We start from the raw sequence: 18,027 nt of genomic DNA on the forward strand, positions 1-18,027 counted from the left end.
TCTGTGCATGTTTGTATATCCAATAATAATAATAACAAAAACTAAGACATAATGGGTCTAAAATTACACCCATTCATTTAACTAAACCATTCAATTTAGTTTTATAGTCACTGGAGGCACCAGATATAAGTTTAGACCTAAAATTGGACAGGTGTGCCAGTCTACAGGAGGATACACTTATCTGGAGACCTATACTCTTTCAAGAAAGCACAACATCATCTTCCTGTTTAAAATTCAGCACCAAGCTAATAAGTAAGAAAAGGCTTATATTAGTGGTTCTCAGGTTCAATCCTGTAGACCACTGTGGCTGCAAGTGTTTATCCCAAACTAACATCATCTTTTATCTGGACTCTGTTCATTATGTAAGTTGTCATTTTTCATTTTATACTTTTTTTATCTCAGTCCAGAAATTAAAATTATTGCTTCCTGTCCTTTCTCTGGAATGTAGTAAACATGTATGTGTTACACTGTTGTAACACATTTTTTTCTTTTATTCTTTAAAAAAATTCTCATTTTCAACATCTCGGTTATTTAACCCTTTTCTTACTAAAGTCTTTTGGACTCAAGCGAAATAGTAGTGTCATTTGAGCTTGTGTCTGTACTGCTCATTATCAATTGACAGTATTTGGATATATTTGAGAAAGAACACTCAACTGAAAAAAAATTTTAAATGAAAATGGTAAAATAAAGTTAAACATGTAAAGATATTTTCAAAACACCTCTTACAGCTTCAAAACTGATAGATTTCTATACTTAAATACCATACCAGTACACTTTTCTGAATGCAAAATAAAGAGAAGAAAAAAATCAGTCTAATTAAACAATTAGGTCAATTAGAATTAGTGATGTTCTGTTTGATTGGCAGCCAATATAAATCAAATTTTCAGTACAATTGACTGTAAAATTAGTTTTTTGAGGATCTGCTTTTTAAGCTTCATGATAATTTAGTTGTAGTGCCACTTTTACAGTACCTGAGGAAGTGTGTGTATCGTTGCATCTCTAACTTCCTGTATACAGAGAGCAGCCAGACAGATTTTAGCACAATAGACTCTAGCTGTGGACCTCTAGAGCTCCATTCCACTGAGGAGGATGTCACTTTATATTATATGTCAGTAATATCACCAGGTTACACTATGGTTAAGATTAGGGTTGGGGGAGTGTTGACTCAAGTCAAGTAAACCAAGTGACAAAAACCTGCAATCCCACTGGCTGTCCAGCACAGCCATGGAATCAGGGAGCTACAGAGGTCTTTACTTTAGCAAAGCGAGTAGACCAGAATACTTTCTTTAACTGTAAAGACAATGGAGCAATAAACTGAATGACTGCTGAGACGACTGGGACTGATATACAGGTGTGCTGATGTCAAATAGGTGGTGCAGTGGTAGTGCTGCTGTTTTGCAGTAAGGAGACTGTGGAAAATTGTGGGTTCGCTTCCCGGTTCCTCCCTGTGTGGATAGCACTTTGAGTACTGAGAAAAGCACTATATAAATGTAATGAATTGTTATCCTTGCATTACGAAGTAGAAGAAGTGCCCAGTATTGTGTGTGACAGTTAATTATAAAACAACTTTTACGCTTGGAAACTTTGTTTTTTTTGGTTGGCGCTAAGGAGCTGTGTGAGAATTTTTATAGCTTTTTTCCTTTGAAAGGGATTTTTTTTGCATCCTTTTTATTTTGCCAGCACAGGAGCAAAAATAGCTAAATGTTTGGAAAAGGTACTTGAATTCAAACCTGTAGCACGCGCAGGCCGTAGCACAAGGCAGAGAGCAGAGAAAGTGGTTATAAAAGTCAGCATCTCAGTGAATAAATAACCAGTATCATAGCAAGAAATAGTTAAGGGTAACTATAATCCTTAGTGGGAAAAAATTAAGGTATATAAAGAATAATTGCATAAAGCAGTACATAGCACTCATACTGTAAAGCATTAGTGCTAATAGGCATAAGGGCCTCCTCTGCTGACCATACTGCTGACACTCTTGCCTGCCAGTAGTTTTTATCCTCGGTCTTTGGTTGAAAATCTTGATCTCCCAGTTTCTTCAGGTTAGATAATTTTGCTCAGACTGATCGGAATATATAAAACAAACTAGCGCTTTGACAAGTAGATATATTCCTTGGGGTTATAATAAAAGTAATGTAAAGAATGCCTATAAAAGGGTATTATTTTCAGATTGTGATTGCCTGCTTGACTCATGTAAAATACCTGTGCTTCATAAATTGGTGTGTACTTTTACATTTTCACTTTTTTATAACCAGTATGCCAGATCCAAACAAAAAACCTACTGGCACAATGTAAAACGTAACCCTGTTTTTCAACAGTCCCCTATTTTTCACTTTTACTCTTAATTCAAACATTAAGGAACAAGGCCGAATTCTTTCCACTTACTGTTGTAGTCCTGTTAATCCCTTAACTTTTAACAAATTGCATCATTTTCTAGGTTAAGGGTGCAGCTGTTGTAATAGGTAGTCAGGTTGACATTAACAATATCTGTGTTACTTTAAAACACTGTCATTTTAACAGTAAACAAGTAATTTGCACTGGAAAAAACATTAAGGCAGGTTATAAATAGAATTCTTTATATAAAACATAGGTACTTAACATTATTAAAACAAAAAAGGAGATCTTACCTAGCACAATCACTACAGTCTTCAGGAGGCTCATCATGGTATCTCGGTTACGACGTGGTCCTGAGCTGTGGCGAGACATCCTCATTGTCCGTTGACGCACATAGACAAAGATGTGGGCATATAAGACAACCATAACTACAAAGGTGACAAGATTAAAAACAGCCCAGAAAACAAGGTAGGAGTTGCTGTATAGAGGGGCCATGTTTGAGCAAGTCTCAATAGCACATATGCAGTTCCAGCCCACACTGGGGATGGCTCCCATTACAATGGACATGGTCCAGATCACTAGTATAACAATTACAACTCTTCGATTGCTCATGCGGGTATGCAGCTGCATGCGAAAGACAGTGATATGCCTCTCAATGGCAATAGCCAACAGGTTTGCTACTGAGGCAGTGAGGCTAGTATCAATAAGACCTTGACGTAAAAGCCAAGTGCTGACTGTTAATCTTCTTGTGTTGGGTCCCGTGTTGAACATTAGATAAAAGTATGCAAGTCCTGCAAAAAAGTCTGCAGCTGCAAGATTGGCCATAAGATAATAAATTGGAAAATGGAAGCGGCGATTTACATAGATAGCCACCATGACCAGTAAGTTCGCAAGCATGATGAAGATGCATACAGTGATTCCAAGTCCCATAACAAGTCGGCTGACTGTATTCCATTCTGTTGCCAGATATTTTCCACTTTCATTGTAAAAAAAAGCAATGGTCTCATTGTAGTAGCACTGTGGTGTACCCATCTTGGCAACCTGTATAAACAAAGAAAAAACACATTAACACTCTCACGGCTAAGATTATCTTCATAAATCAGCATATTTGTGTGTGTGTGTATATATATATATATATATATATATATATATATATATATATATATATATATATATATATATATATATATATATATATGGTTGAAATAGTTTACTGTCAAATAAATGCAAAGAGTACACAACACGTGTTTCGCCCTCATTCTGGGCTCATCAGGTGTACACACTCCACTGCACTCCCTCTCGGGAATCGAATCTCGGCGCCAGAGGCGATGCCCCTAACGTTGCGCCACGGCGTGTGGTTCGTTTATTTGACAGCATGTAGATTGGGGTAATTACATTCACGGCATTCGTAGTCTGTGTCACAATCTGATTGTATGGGTGGTTACCTACCAGGTAACGCTTGTGGTTGGCCAGCAATCTGCTAACATCCGCCACGGTGCCCTCAGTTTGTGAAGAGCAGATCATAGAATGGTTGAAATAGTTTACTGTCAAATAAATGCAAAGAGTACACGACACGTGTTTCGCCCTCGTTCTGGGCTCATCAGGTGTACACACTCCACTGCACTCCCTCTCGGGAATCGAACCTCGGACGTCAGCGCCAGAGGCGATACACGCTGACGTCCGAGGTTCGATTCCCGAGAGGGAGTGCAGTGGAGTGTGTACACCTGATGAGCCCAGAACGAGGGCGAAACACGTGTCGTGTACTCTTTGCATTTATTTGACAGTAAACTATTTCAACCATTCTATGATCTGCTCCTCACAAACTGAGGGCACCGTGGCGGATGTTAGCAGATTGCTGGCCAACCACAAGCGTTACCTGGTAGGTAACCACCCATACAATCAGATTGTGACATAGACTACGAATGCCGTGAATAAATTTATATTTATATATACATACACATATGCTGATATACAGTATATTGTCCTGCATGTGTTAGAGAATCTCCTCATACACTTGATCGAGGTATATAATAACCCACTGGGACAAAAGGGGACACTGCTGCTAACATTCTCTTCTCCTTCTTTCCTCACAGCACCAAGAAAATGCCCAGTAAGGGAATTTAATCCACCCCTTCCAGCTATAAGAAACCTGACTATGCAGAATGAGACATCTTTTGCGACCAGAGTGGCTAGCGAAATGGAGATCCTATCTGATAGACTGTCATATTTTCAGCTAGAGCTGAATCTATTTTGTGTTGCATTGTGCCTAAGGGCAAGAAGCATAATGCCTACAGGCATTCTTTTTGTTGGACAGTTCAGTCAATTAAACAGGATGACCCAGTTGGCTTCCCAACTTTTCCCTTTGCATGACCTGTTATTCCTGCACCTGGCCATAATTTTTTTTTCATACATGTGTGTCTGTGTATCTCCTTCCTGACTCATCTTGGCAATTCTGCTCTTGGATGAGAGGGGGTGTTGTTGTTAACAGTATCATCACCTTTTGTTCCCACAGCTAAAAGAAGAATCCCAGTGAGGGCAACTGATCTCACCACTTCCGGTTGGAGGGATAAAAATTTGAGGCACTCACAGAAGGTGGCATCTCATTCTGGATCAATGCTTGAGAAAGACAGAGCTCCTTATCACAACTGATCACATTAGACACTCAACTACTGTCAGATCAGGTTTTGTTAAAGCTTCATCAAGCTCCATTTTTGCTTTATTGTTATTAAAAAGGGTGACGACCATAATATTTATGGACATATATTTAACTGGGACAATGTACCAGTAAGATTTAAGGCCAGTACTAAAAGTGATTCATTTTTCTCTCTTTGTGGATCTCCAGCTGCTAATATATACTGTATATATATATATATATTTATATAAATATCTTATACACACACACAAATACATATTATATATATATATATATATATATATATATATATATATATATATATATATATATATATATATATATATATATATATATATATATATATATATATACATTTATATATATATATATAAATTCTCTTGAAGCTGAGTTGAGGAAAATATGAAAATTACTGAGAGTACAAGCAGGTTTTAAAAAAAAATTATTTCACAAAAAATTATGCATAGTATTTCCATTTTCCCACTGAGATAATTTATTGACTGCCATGCCATACCATTTTCAGACTTGTTTAATCCACTTTAAGGTTGTGGAATTCACCAAAACACACAGATTAATGGCAAATTTAGAATCAACAATTAAGCTAACACACACACATGCTTTTGATATACTGGAGAAACACCAGAGCACCTGCAAAAAATCAACAGAAATACAGAGAGAGCATACAGCAAAGAGACACAGGTTTCAAACCACGGATCAGTTTAGCCACTGTGAAATCCTCATAAATTATTAAGTACTGCAACTAAAACTAAGCTTTACAAATTTAAAAAATGACAATAAATAATTCCATAAATGTATGAAACCTACATTTCCTATTTTCATAATATCAATTAGATTATCTTGAGCTGAGTCCAGGAACATGCTAGTTTGAAAGCTAAACACAGGTTATATATTAAAAATAAAAAAAAAACAATAATTCTCCTGAAGTGATTTCATCTGTTTTTGACTCAAAAGGAAGGTAACAGAATTTGATTAAAAACAATAAATAAAAGAACAACAACAAAAATATGCCAATTTGTGCACGGAATGCTTAAGTCCATGCAACATCTTATGATGTTTAAAGTTTTTTCAGTACTACAGTATAGGAAACTGACAAAGAAGAGTGATATTGTGATACATCAATCGCACAATGCCACATTTGTAAGGGCAAAAATGTCACATTACAGCTAGAATTTAATCTTATATCAATAGGTGTAACAGAACAAGATGCACAGGACAGAAAGATATGGAAGAAGATGATCCGCTGTGGCAACCCCTAACGGGAGCAGCCGAAAGAAGAAGAAGATCAATAGGTAGCTTTTCATTCATATAATGTATCTTCTTTTGTATATATACTTTGCAAAGGTCATACAGTTCAAATGTCAACCTACTTGGTCCTATCTTCTTGAAATAGAACAGAAAGGAAACAGACTGTGGACATGGGAAGTTTTTGACATTACAGATAAATGAACATATGCATTAGGACAGTTTAAAAAGTTACAAAAAAGGGTCAACAAAAGCAGTTCATACATTAGTACTTTGTGTATTGAAAATCTGCATTAATTTAGCATATGTTTATTTTGCAATGTTTATTCATTTATTTGGCACAAGTGTAAACAACCTGAAAAGTAGTAACTGTATATCAGCATAGACTTTTCACCTAAAATCAACTCGGTCTGGCAGGGCACTAATTAACATTTTATCAAGTTACATTTAAAAACAGTGAATTATCAGTTAAAACTTTCATTGTGAACATGAGAATTATCAGGTTATAAAGTGCCAACTCTGGGACAGGGAATCATAGTTAAATTATTATTAACATGCCTTTGAATATTGTTAATGCTTAAAAACATGTCTTTCATAATCACTAAGACATAGAGAAAAAACAGAAAACACAGTGGGTAACCTGGAAAGTTACTAAACTCTGCAGAATAGATACATGTGGGAAAGCAGTTTTCAACACCAGAGCACATTTATTCCATTTTCTTCAGTGAACAACTGCCAGACATTTTAACATTGAAGGCATTGATATGAACTGGCTGGAAATAAGGAAAAATCGTTGAGTGATGCTTTTTGTTGGATTTTTGCTTAAGATTGCTTATAAGTGTACTGGGAAGCAGAGCACTTTGGTTCAAAGATCAGCGATCAAATTTGTAGTGATACCTTGTCATATCATCCGCCCTGAGGCCATATATTCTGGACACTTAGCTAAGGTTCTAAGCTGTCAACTGATCACCACTTGGTGGGGACTGGCTTATATGCATGAAGCGCCTGCTGGACACCTGCCACCTAATCACCTCCAATGTAGCAGTGCAATAGATGACATCTTGTGCAATAGTGTTCATGTGCAATTAAGGTCTTATGTTGAATTTTTGTGTTCTACCTTATTTCTTCTTATCCTTTCTTATCATTTTTAATTATATTTTATATATAATTATATTTTATATTTATATTTTGACACCGCAGGGACTGCACCTAATTTCGTTGTATTTGTTACAATGACAATACAGTAATCCCTCCTCCATCGCGGGGGTTGCGTTCCAGAGCCACCCGCGAAATAAGAAAATCCGCGAAGTAGAAACCATATGTTTATATGGTTATTTTTATATTGTCATGCTTGGGTCACAGATTTGCGCAGAAACACAGGAGGTTGTAGAGAGACAGGAACGTTATTCAAACACTGCAAACAAACATTTGTCTCTTTTTCAAAAGTTTAAACTGTGCTCCATAACAAGACAGAGATGACAGTTCAGTCTCACAATTAAAAGAATGCAAACATATCTTCCTCTTCAAAGGAGCAAATAAATCAATAGGGCTGTTTGCTTTTAAGTATGCGAAGCACCGCGGCACAAAGCTGTTGAAGGCGGCAGCTCACACCCCCTCCGTCAGGAGCAGAGAGAGAGAGAGAGAGAGTTAGAGAGAGATAGAGAGAGACAGATTAAAAAATCAATACGTGCCCTTTGAGCTTTTAAGTATACGAAGCACCGTGCAGTATACTTAAAAGCTGCACACAGAAGGTAGCAAAGTGAAGATAATCTTTCAGCATTTTTAGACGAGCGTCCGTATCGTCTAGGTGTGCAAACAGCCCCCCTGCTCACACCCCCTACGTCAGGATCACAGATAGTCAGCGCAAGAGACAGAGAAAAGTAAGCTGGGTAGCTTCTCAGCCATCTGCCAATAGCATCCCTTGTATGAAATCAACTGGGCAAACCAACTGAGGAAGCATGTACCAGAAATTAAAAGACCCATTGTCCTCAAAAACCCGCGAAGCAGCGAAAAATCCGCGATATATATTTAAATATGCTTACATATAAAATCCGCGATGGAGTGAAGCCGCGAAGGGCGAAGCGCGATATAGCGAGGGATTACTGTACAGATATTCTGATTCTGACTAGGAAGACACAAATGGGCAGTGAGAAAGGGAATAAGGCCCTGTCCATAGCGGCATTCAAATCTTGGTTAAATGAATAAGCTCTGTGTGACCTAGGCGTTTACGTTGCGTTTTGTGGTGGAGCTTAATTGACTTCAATATAATGTTACATTTGTGTTTGTTTGCCTCTGTTAAACACCAAACTGCAGCCTAGATTGTACTTTTGTGTGTTTACCTGTGGGAGGCAGTTATCAGGCAACCCAGAGTGTTTTTAACCTGTGGGGTTTGATGTTCATCTTTCATTGGATTTGCGAAATATGGATCAGTTGGCTTTATTAGACCTGACCATTGACCTCCTTGTGTTAAAAATCCTCCTGATATGGCAACATAGGCAGAGAAAAAAATCACTGGTGTTATACTGGGTTCACCTTCTGACAGCACAGCATCTATGAAGAAATGTGATGATTTCCACATAAGTTCTTCAAATACTGTCAGATGTCAGTTTCGAGTTTTGATTACCTGCTACAGCTGGAACTACATTATATTACACGCTGGTCAACCTATATGCGAGTTAGTGTTAGCTCTGAATTAGAGGCTACTTGTCACTTTAAAGTAAGCAAACAGACAAACATTACTCGCGTATGCACTCACCAACTGGCATTAATAATCCATTACTGGCTGAAGCTACATCATTAGCACAAACCTATAAACTGCTTCGAATTTTCCATTATTATCATTATTATTTTATTGATAATGTGTGTAAATGTATGTATGTATGTATATATATATATACTCGTCGAAGTGCGTTCTAAAGTGTGATTGCCGTGTCTCTGGAAGACTGCTTGTCACAGTGCTGCAGCGGAGTGCCGGAGAAGCAAATCCAAGCCGATCGCGGTCGAGCACCTGTTGTCGATGGGTGATGCAAGGGACATTATAATGCAGGGAACAGTATTACTTGGCCACCAACCTGGCCATGACCCTGCCTGACTGCTGTGTCTGTGTATAGAAGAGTGGTAGATACTGATACAATAAATAACCATGCTGTTCCTGTTTCAATAAAGCTGTTTTTGCTAAAGTACTGAGACTCAGCCTGATGTTTTGGGGTGCAAGACAGGGACTCACGCATCACAATATCCTTGTCAAGTTGTCGCAGCCAGTTTCCCACAATGTCTTGAGTTATCCAACCTCGCTGGTTTGCTTTATACTTGCAGGGAAGGAATGTAACATGATTATAACACCGAGGACTGGTCGACTTGCCAATGACGTCTTCAAATGCTTGACCCTGCCTGACTGCTGTGTCTGTGTATAGAAGAGTGGTAGATACTGCTACAATAAAAAACCATGCTGTTCCTGTTTCAATAAAGCTGTTTTTGCTAAAGTACTGAGACTCAGCCTGATGTTTTGGGGTGCAAGACAGGGACTCACGCATCACAATATCCTTGTCAAGTTGTCGCAGCCAGTTTCCCACAATGTCTTGAGTTATCCAACCTCGCTGGTTTGCTTTATACTTGCAGGGAAGGAATGTAACATGATTATAACACCGAGGACTGGTCGACTTGCCAATGACGTCTTCAAATGCAGCAGTTCGCATACGTTTGGGCTGAGGCCCAAGGTTTGCATCTTTCTTCTATTCTTCCTTGGTCTTTCAAGAAAGTTGACAATGATGATGTCGAAATTCTGAATTCACTGGCAACATATTTTTTCTTTTTGCCGGAATCGAGAGCCGCAAAAATTTGAAGTATTTTTTCTAATGTGTTGTCGTTTTTTTGTGTCTGTCATTTCTACAGGATGGTGACAATGAGTTAAATTCCAGTGGATGTTTTTCAAATGTTGACAAGCAATAAGCAAAAGGTATCACTGAAAACCACAGAAAACAAACACAGCAAAAAACAGTACAAGGAATGTTCAAAGAAAGAGAAAAATTTATAATGTTTCTGTTCGGGGATCATTGTGCACAACAAAGCTGCAACCACAGAACTAACTACTCTGTGGATGATTCATTCTCTTGACTGGTCTGTGGATGATTCATTCAGGCATTTCAAGGTCTTTTGGGCACTTCGTTTTAATGAAAGTATCTGCTGAATGTATTTCGTAGTAATAAGATTTTTATAGACTCTTATGTCTTATGGGGAAACTGTCAGGACAGTAAAACACTTCGTTGTAATGAAAATTTCGGTGTAAAGATATTTGTTGTAACGGAATTTGACCTGCAATTAAGAAAGTGGCTGAAACAGAATCCTGCAGTTTGATGTGCTAGTCTTATGGCAATTTTTACAAGGAGAACTGGTGAAAATTTGGTTCAAGAGAAGACCTGAGTGTTGCAATATTTTTACTTCAGCTAGCCACTTGGAAGTTGTATATAACTCTCTTATGGGAAGTCTCATTTAAGTGGCAAATTTAACTTAACAGGCCACCATATGTATCATTGTTGCCTGTAGCTTCTGGTTGGCAAACCAAACAAGGGTTTCAAAGGACTTGCTTGAAAGTATCGTAATCTGTTGAAATGAGATTATTTATGATGTTGCAGTTATGTATTTTATGCTATAGACAGAGCCATTCCTTCCTATATGCAGATCACGCACTGGGCATGGGGCCTGTGATCAGAGGACTGATGTGTGGGGAGACCATTTGGGGGTTTGCTGAACTTGGCCATTCAGGAGCTCTGCTGGACAGCCAATTGGATTGCACATTTTTGTTGCTTGTATTACTTGACTTGAGTCAGATAACTCCTCCCACAACCCTAATCTTAACCATAATGTAAATGGGTGTACAGCATAACATCAATGTTGTATAATGTAAAGTGACAACCTTTTCAATGCAGTTGAACTCTGAAGGTCTGCAGCTTGACTCTGTTGGGGTTATTCCTGTTTCATGAATCGTCAAATAAATTAATGACAGTCACTTATTGTGATTTCCATCAATAAACGGCTAAATGGATTCAAGTCAACAAACAGAACAGGAAAAACATTACTAACATTACTAATGTTACATCAGTAACATTACTGATCTGCTGTCAATAGCGAAATTCATGTGTATGTGATATATTTATATGTTCATTTTTTAAATATCTAAATATTCACCTATATTTTGTCCCTGCATTTACTGTATTAAATACGTTTATTAAGAACTTTCGGTAATAGTATTAGTAGTTTTTATTTTATTATTATTATTAGTAGTAGTATTACTATTTTGGTAGTAAAAGAGGTTGCTGTTTTACTTTTTATTATTATCTTTATTATTATTAATAGTAGTAGTAGTAGTAGTAGTAGTAGTAGTAGTAGTAGTAGTAGTAGTTGTAGTAGCAGCAGTAGTAGTAGTAGTAGTATTAAAATTGTTGATTTTGTTATTGAATCACATCACAAGTGATACTGTTGACTATATCAAGTAACACAGAGTAATAGCACATTAGCAATCTGGACCATTACTATAATTATTATTACTACTACTACTACTGCTTAGGGCTTCATTTATAAAGTAAGCAAATCAATTGACTGCAGCAGATTGCAGCAACCCTCCCAGTTACAACTTTTTCAAAACATAAGCTCATCAAGACATACTTGAGGTCATCCAAAGCACAAGAATGGCAGCTTGGCTATCTTCAGCATCAACTTAGACCTTGCACAGAAGCTGTCATGGGACGACCTCATAGATGGCTGAAGGAACCCCTAAACATTCACTTTCAAATTTGATTATTTAAAAAAAAAGTATTTTTAACTTTAAAAGTTGTAGTTAAGTTTGTGATGTGTGCTTCTTTGTTTATTTATTATATATTTATACATTTATTGTTCAAATTAAAGCTGTTAGAAGAAATACTAATGTAGTGGATTCAGGGTTTTCTCAAGGCCCCAAGAAGAATCCACTTAGGGTTCTTGTTTCGTTAGGTGCAGCACTGTTTATAGATACATTTCTTGTGATAAGACTTGTCATTTAGATTATTTAAGAAACAGGAGTCTAATAAAATAAATATTTTCATGTTTTAATTGTTTAAATATGTTTATTACAAAACCATTTTTAAATATTTTTTATTGTAATATTTTGTATTTGTTGGTTTTATACCAAAAGAAGGTACCCTTGAAAGAAGGTAAGAAAGAACATGGACTCCCACTTCACTTGGCTATAGGCTCAATATTTGTGTCTTTTGATTTTAAAAAGGCTTTTTTTAAGATTTTTCATGTGCACTTAAAATTAATAAAGCTATATCTTGACAATCTACTGCTTTTCTTGCCTCATGTGTATTCAGATTTATAAACAGAATATATTGTACTAGCAATACAGAACTTAGGATTTACAGTTTGCAACTCTAACAAAAAATATGTAGCTGATTTCTTTGTATTTTTTTAGCTCAAAAGCCTAATATAGAAAATAGGAATACACATATACTGTTTTGAGTTGGCATTACTTGAATGGCTTTGTTATGATTTTACAATAATTAATATTAAAAAATCTTTTTATAAGCTTGGCCAACTTTCACAGCTTACTAAGCCAATTAAAAATTTTAATTATGTAAAACAAAATGCTCAGAGGCTAACTTTAAAAGTGTGATGAAATCAGTTACTACTTTTAAGTTGGGCACACACATTTATTTTTTACAATGCTAAATCTGGGGAGCAGTGAGACATGCAGTCTAAAACTGATTGATAACCTCACACCCTTAAACGTAAGCCACTTGACCATTCCAATGTCAAACTGTTGCTAAACTGCTAATCCAAAGCAACTAAACATCCAGAAATTCCTGACAATGAGGTAAAACAAACTAATGAGCTCAAATAAAATGTTTTATCGAAAGGACATAAGATTACTGAACAGCCAGTCATAGTAACAGACACTGTACATGTTCTTATATGCAAGGTTACTGAATAGCTAGTCAAAATAACTATACTGTGTTTTGTGTGCTCTACTATATATTGTACTGCACATACACTGTACATAATTGTTTATGCTTCATATTTATTACATTTTTGTGTATGGCTTTTCATTGGTATTGTATTACTGCCACTATTTTAAGGAAACAAGTAAGAATTCCATTGCACCATCTACACATGGTGCATGCACTTGAACTTAAACTTATCCACATAACGTCCTGTGTATTTAAAGGATACCTATGTAAGTAATTATATTTATTTTAAAAACTAAAAGTAATAAGCATGCACACTAAAGGATTCCTACCTTTTGTAAAATTCAGTTCGTAAAAGCAGAAATCTAAATGACAGTCCAAGTTTACTAACAAAAAATATAAACTTACTAAAGCAGGTAATCCACTTTTGGCAATGCTCACATGCTGCAGTAACCGTTTTTTTTCTTTTTTTAAAACTATTGTAATGACTGAAAGCTCTGCCATCACTCGTATAAAAGCCACTGTGTATAGGGAGTGGTATTGATGTATCATGAAGTTGCCTTAGCAATTTTGTCAGCAAAGGTTTTCCCTGAAGGTTTCTCTGAACCTTGCAATATGTAAGGATCATAAGTAAGTTGCTCTTATTCTGATAATGCAACTGCAGTAAAGTAAGTCTGTTACTTCATATGAATACCAGTCTTCTAGGTACAGAAATCTTGAAAAATAAATAAAATCTAGTAAGTATTACAAACCCTGGGGTTTGCCCTTTTCTGTCTATTCAATCACAAAAACAACTCTGCTGCCATCAAGTGTAATTCATGACTGAGAAGTCAAGGTGTAAACAGGCACCATAAGCTCATGTTACTCCTCAGTCTGTACAGGCCTGGTGTTTAGAATCTAAAAGTGAGCTTCACAGAATGGCTGATGCACAATGATTGCATTGTAAATCTGGAGCTTTTTTTTAATTACAGTAGCCCAGTTTGCTGTGTTTCCTATGCTAGATGCAGTGCTGAGAAACAATGTCTTCACTGTAATTCTCAATTAGTCATACAAAACGACTATTGATGTGCATTAATTCTCCAAGACACCTAGAGAATGCTACGTCTTAAATGAAGCATAATCTAGCAATAAAAATTTTTAATTCACTTTAATCTTCATTTTACTGTTTAACAAAATTTGCGTCGTGTGGTGGGAGTTGTAAAATTTTTCACAATTTGTATACTGCATTATTTTACGACGTACTTAGGTGTATGTGAGATTAAGCAGTTTACCTATCTTTCCCATATGACTGAGTTCTCCAAAATGGCACTGTACATTCAGAGAATGCTGTTTAAGCAGGTAGGCTGAGACTATATGATCAGTTGTATAAGAAATTCAGAAGAAGAAGAAGAAGAACGAGCAAAAACTAAGGAGTGAAGTAGTTTTGTAAATGGCGGGGTATTGGGTGAATATATTAGGAAGATGAACAACAAAACTGTTCCGTTTTTTTTTTTTGGCATTTGCTACACTGTAGGCTCATGCAAAACAGTATCACAGGTGTATTACGAATGGTAAAAAATCCAGCCAATGGTTTTCTTGTGGTCTAAAATAGGCCTTTGATGAGACTTGTTTCCATAGGCTAAGAAGTCGAAGAAAAGTAACAGTCAGTCAGAACGATAGGTGAAAACACTGAAGAATGGTACAACATTGTGCCTTATTACAAATGATAAAAGTACAACATTGTGCCTTATTACAAATGATAAAAAATTGCCAACAGCAATACCTTTCAACATAACAGGGTGATTTCATTATATATTTAATGTTCTTTCTGTGTCTCTAAGATGTTGATTTTTTTGTGTTCCTTAGTTGTTAGCAAAAAAAGAAAAAAAAAGTATAAAATGTGGTTGTAGTAAACTAAACAGAATTAACACTGGTGGAAAAAAATTGCTTTGTCCAATGAAATCTAACACCTCCATGGCACAAACTGTTTCCCTTGTTAAAATGCTTAACGTCACTATTTTTAACTGGGCTTTTGCAGCAAGAAAACATTACAGGCCACACAGGTAGAAATGAAAAGGTTCAAGGAACAGTGCACTGGGTTTAATGTACTTACTTTCCCATTTACTATGTCAATCTAACTGAGGATTTATGAGACACGATTAAGCAACAACAACAACAACAACAACAACATTTATTTATATAGCACATTTTCATACAAAAAAATAGCTCAAAGTGCTTTACATAATGAAAAAAAAAAAAAAAAAAAAAATACAAAATAAGAAATTAAAATAAGACAACATTAGTTAACACAGAAAAAGAGTAAGGTCCGATGGCCAGGGGGGACAGAAAAAACAAAAAAAAAAACTCCAGAGGGCTGGAGAAAAAAATAAAATCTGCAGGGGTTCCAGGCCACAAGACCACCCAGTCCCCTCTGGGCAAGACCAAGTATTCAGAATAGAGATGCACCATTAGCTAATCTGTAAAAGGTAGGGTACAACCTGGAACCAACATAGTTCTGCAAGACTTTCCCACTCTTTGAATGCATGGACTCTGAAAGAACAATCATATGGAGGTGTATGTTTACATAAGATTCAGAGTATGAAAACCTGGTGTTTACCTCATTGTAATAGATGCTATAAAAATAAATATTTTCAAGGGAAATTTTTAGCTATGAATAAAACGTCCATCCATCCATCCATCCAACCCACTATATCCTATCTACAGGGTCACGGAGGTCTGCTGGAGCCAATCCCAGACATCACAGGGCGCAAGGCAGGAAACAAACCCCGGGCAGGGCGCCAGCCCACCGCAGGGCATACACACACACCAAGCACAATTTAGAATCACCAATGCACCTAACCTGCATGTCTTTGGACTGTGGGAGGAAACCGGAGCACCCGGAGGAAACCCAACCCACGCAGACATGGGGAGAACATGCAAACTCCACGCAGGGAGGACCCAGGAAGTGAACCTGGGTCTCCTAACTGCGAGGCAGCAGCGCTAAAAGAACCTATGATGCAAGTGCCCCTAAGCGTATTCAAGAAAAACTGAAATCCTCCAATGTAAAACAGTTAAGTCTTTTAGGCCGTTAGAGGAAACAGAACTCAGGAAAAATTCATATGGGAATGATAAAAATTAACCCCCATTGGGAGTATGTGTGTGCATATTTTTGTGCAGAGTATGAGGAACCGGTGTCATCCACAGGGTGAGATCGTATAGTATACCAGATACCACAAGGATTAGCTCACGAGCCCTAGGAGTAAGTAGTTCTGAGGCACCTTTAACACCACAAATGCCTCCATCTCCAATATGATCCTTGATTGCCATCCCAGACTGAGATGTTCTTTAGTCAAAAGGTTGGGCATCTAGTAAAATGTTATTAAAAACCCATAAAATAGGATATAATAAGTGCAGATGGACTTAAAAATAATGCAGCTCTGTCTATAAAGGGTAATGCAATCATTACATGTACAAACACACATTTGTGGCACCATTTTAACAACATGTACCAACCCAAGGCACTTTACACACTTAGAGTAACTGCTTAATTTTCTTCATAGTAGAAGCATTGGTATGCTACTAACTATTTACATTTGGAGATGCCACAAAAAACATTTAAAGATATTTTGAAATTAAATCTTGAAATTAATGATATCTAATAATACATCTGTTTAAAAATACTTACATTTCACGTTATACTTAAGTACCTTCCCATGAATTTTCATTGTACTGTAATTCAAAATATCTTAGAATGATTTCCTGTCAATTTTCCTATGCTTTCAAAAGTACTTCCTGTCATTTTAAGATCCTTTGAAGTGAATTTAAGCTATCTTAAATTGCATAGGAAACTATATCAAGATATTGTGAAGTGCAGCGAAACAGTGATGTGGAGCCGTCTTGTGGGTTCACCACCTGTTAGACAAAGGGTGAGGGTTGGGTGTGATACCAGTGGCAGGTAAAAGCGGTAAAGACCTAGACAGACTAGACCCTGGCAATGGAGGCTTCTGTTGGAAGCCTGAATCTTTACTTTTCTGATTGGGAAAGAGCCTGAGGTGGTGCGGGAGGTGGAAATGTACCAGCTAGATATAGTTGGTGTCATCTCCACACATAGAGTAGCATGGGTTTTGGTGGTCTCTCTCCTACTCTGGAGTTGCCATATATAAAAGATCTTGGGCAGGTGTATCCTGAGAGGGCTGTACAATTGAAGTTTTCTGCGGTGGATGAGGAGATTCCTTTAATGCGACTACGAGTTGCAGAGAGGAAAATTCTGTTATTTCTACATTTGCAGTAAACAGCAAGAGTATTTAGAGTATTCAGCCTACTTAGAGAAGGTTGGTGAGGTGCTTGAAACTGCCAATGACTCAGTAGTATTATTGGGTGACTTCAGTTCTCATGTTGGAAATGATGGCAATACCTGGAGGGCATGATTAAGACGAACAGCATGCTGAATTTAACCAGAATGGTGAGATGTTATTGGATTTCTGTGCTAATCATGGAATGTCCATAACAAACATCATGTTCAAACACAAAGAGGCTCATAAGTGTACCTGGTATCACAGCACCTTCAGGTGAAATTCAATGATAGACTTTGTAGTTGTGTCATCTGACTTTAAGCCAAATGTTTTGGACACTCAGGTGAAGAAAGGGGCATAGCTGTCAACTGATCATCACTTGGTAGTGAGGTGTGTAAGCCACACAGACTAGAGAAGCCTACAATTTCTTGTGTCTGGCTAAAGCTTCCTTTTGTGAGGAATCCACACAGACCAGGGAAGCCTACAATTTCTTGTGTCTGCCTAAAGCTTCCTTTTGTGAGGAATCCACACAGACCAGGGAAGCCTACAATTTCTTGTGTCTGGCCAAGGC

The 18,027-nt window shown here is 37.1% G+C and overlaps 1 protein-coding gene across 3 annotated transcripts in view; it reads right to left on the reverse strand.

Annotated features, from left to right (window-relative positions):
* The window catches only part of lpar1 (lysophosphatidic acid receptor 1), a 133,804-nt gene that overhangs the window by 37,717 nt on the left and 78,060 nt on the right, over nt 1-18,027 (reverse strand). For all 3 annotated transcript variants that reach the window (XM_028791973.2, XM_028791970.2, XM_051928314.1), the window contains one exon: nt 2,625-3,372. In XM_028791973.2, coding sequence (XP_028647806.1) covers nt 2,625-3,363 — 739 coding nt within the window. In that variant the 5' untranslated portion in view covers nt 3,364-3,372. The remainder of the gene's footprint in view (nt 1-2,624; nt 3,373-18,027) is intronic.

This window comes from Erpetoichthys calabaricus, chromosome 5 (genome assembly GCF_900747795.2).
Source record: "Erpetoichthys calabaricus chromosome 5, fErpCal1.3, whole genome shotgun sequence".
Classification (NCBI taxonomy): domain Eukaryota; kingdom Metazoa; phylum Chordata; class Cladistia; order Polypteriformes; family Polypteridae; genus Erpetoichthys; species Erpetoichthys calabaricus.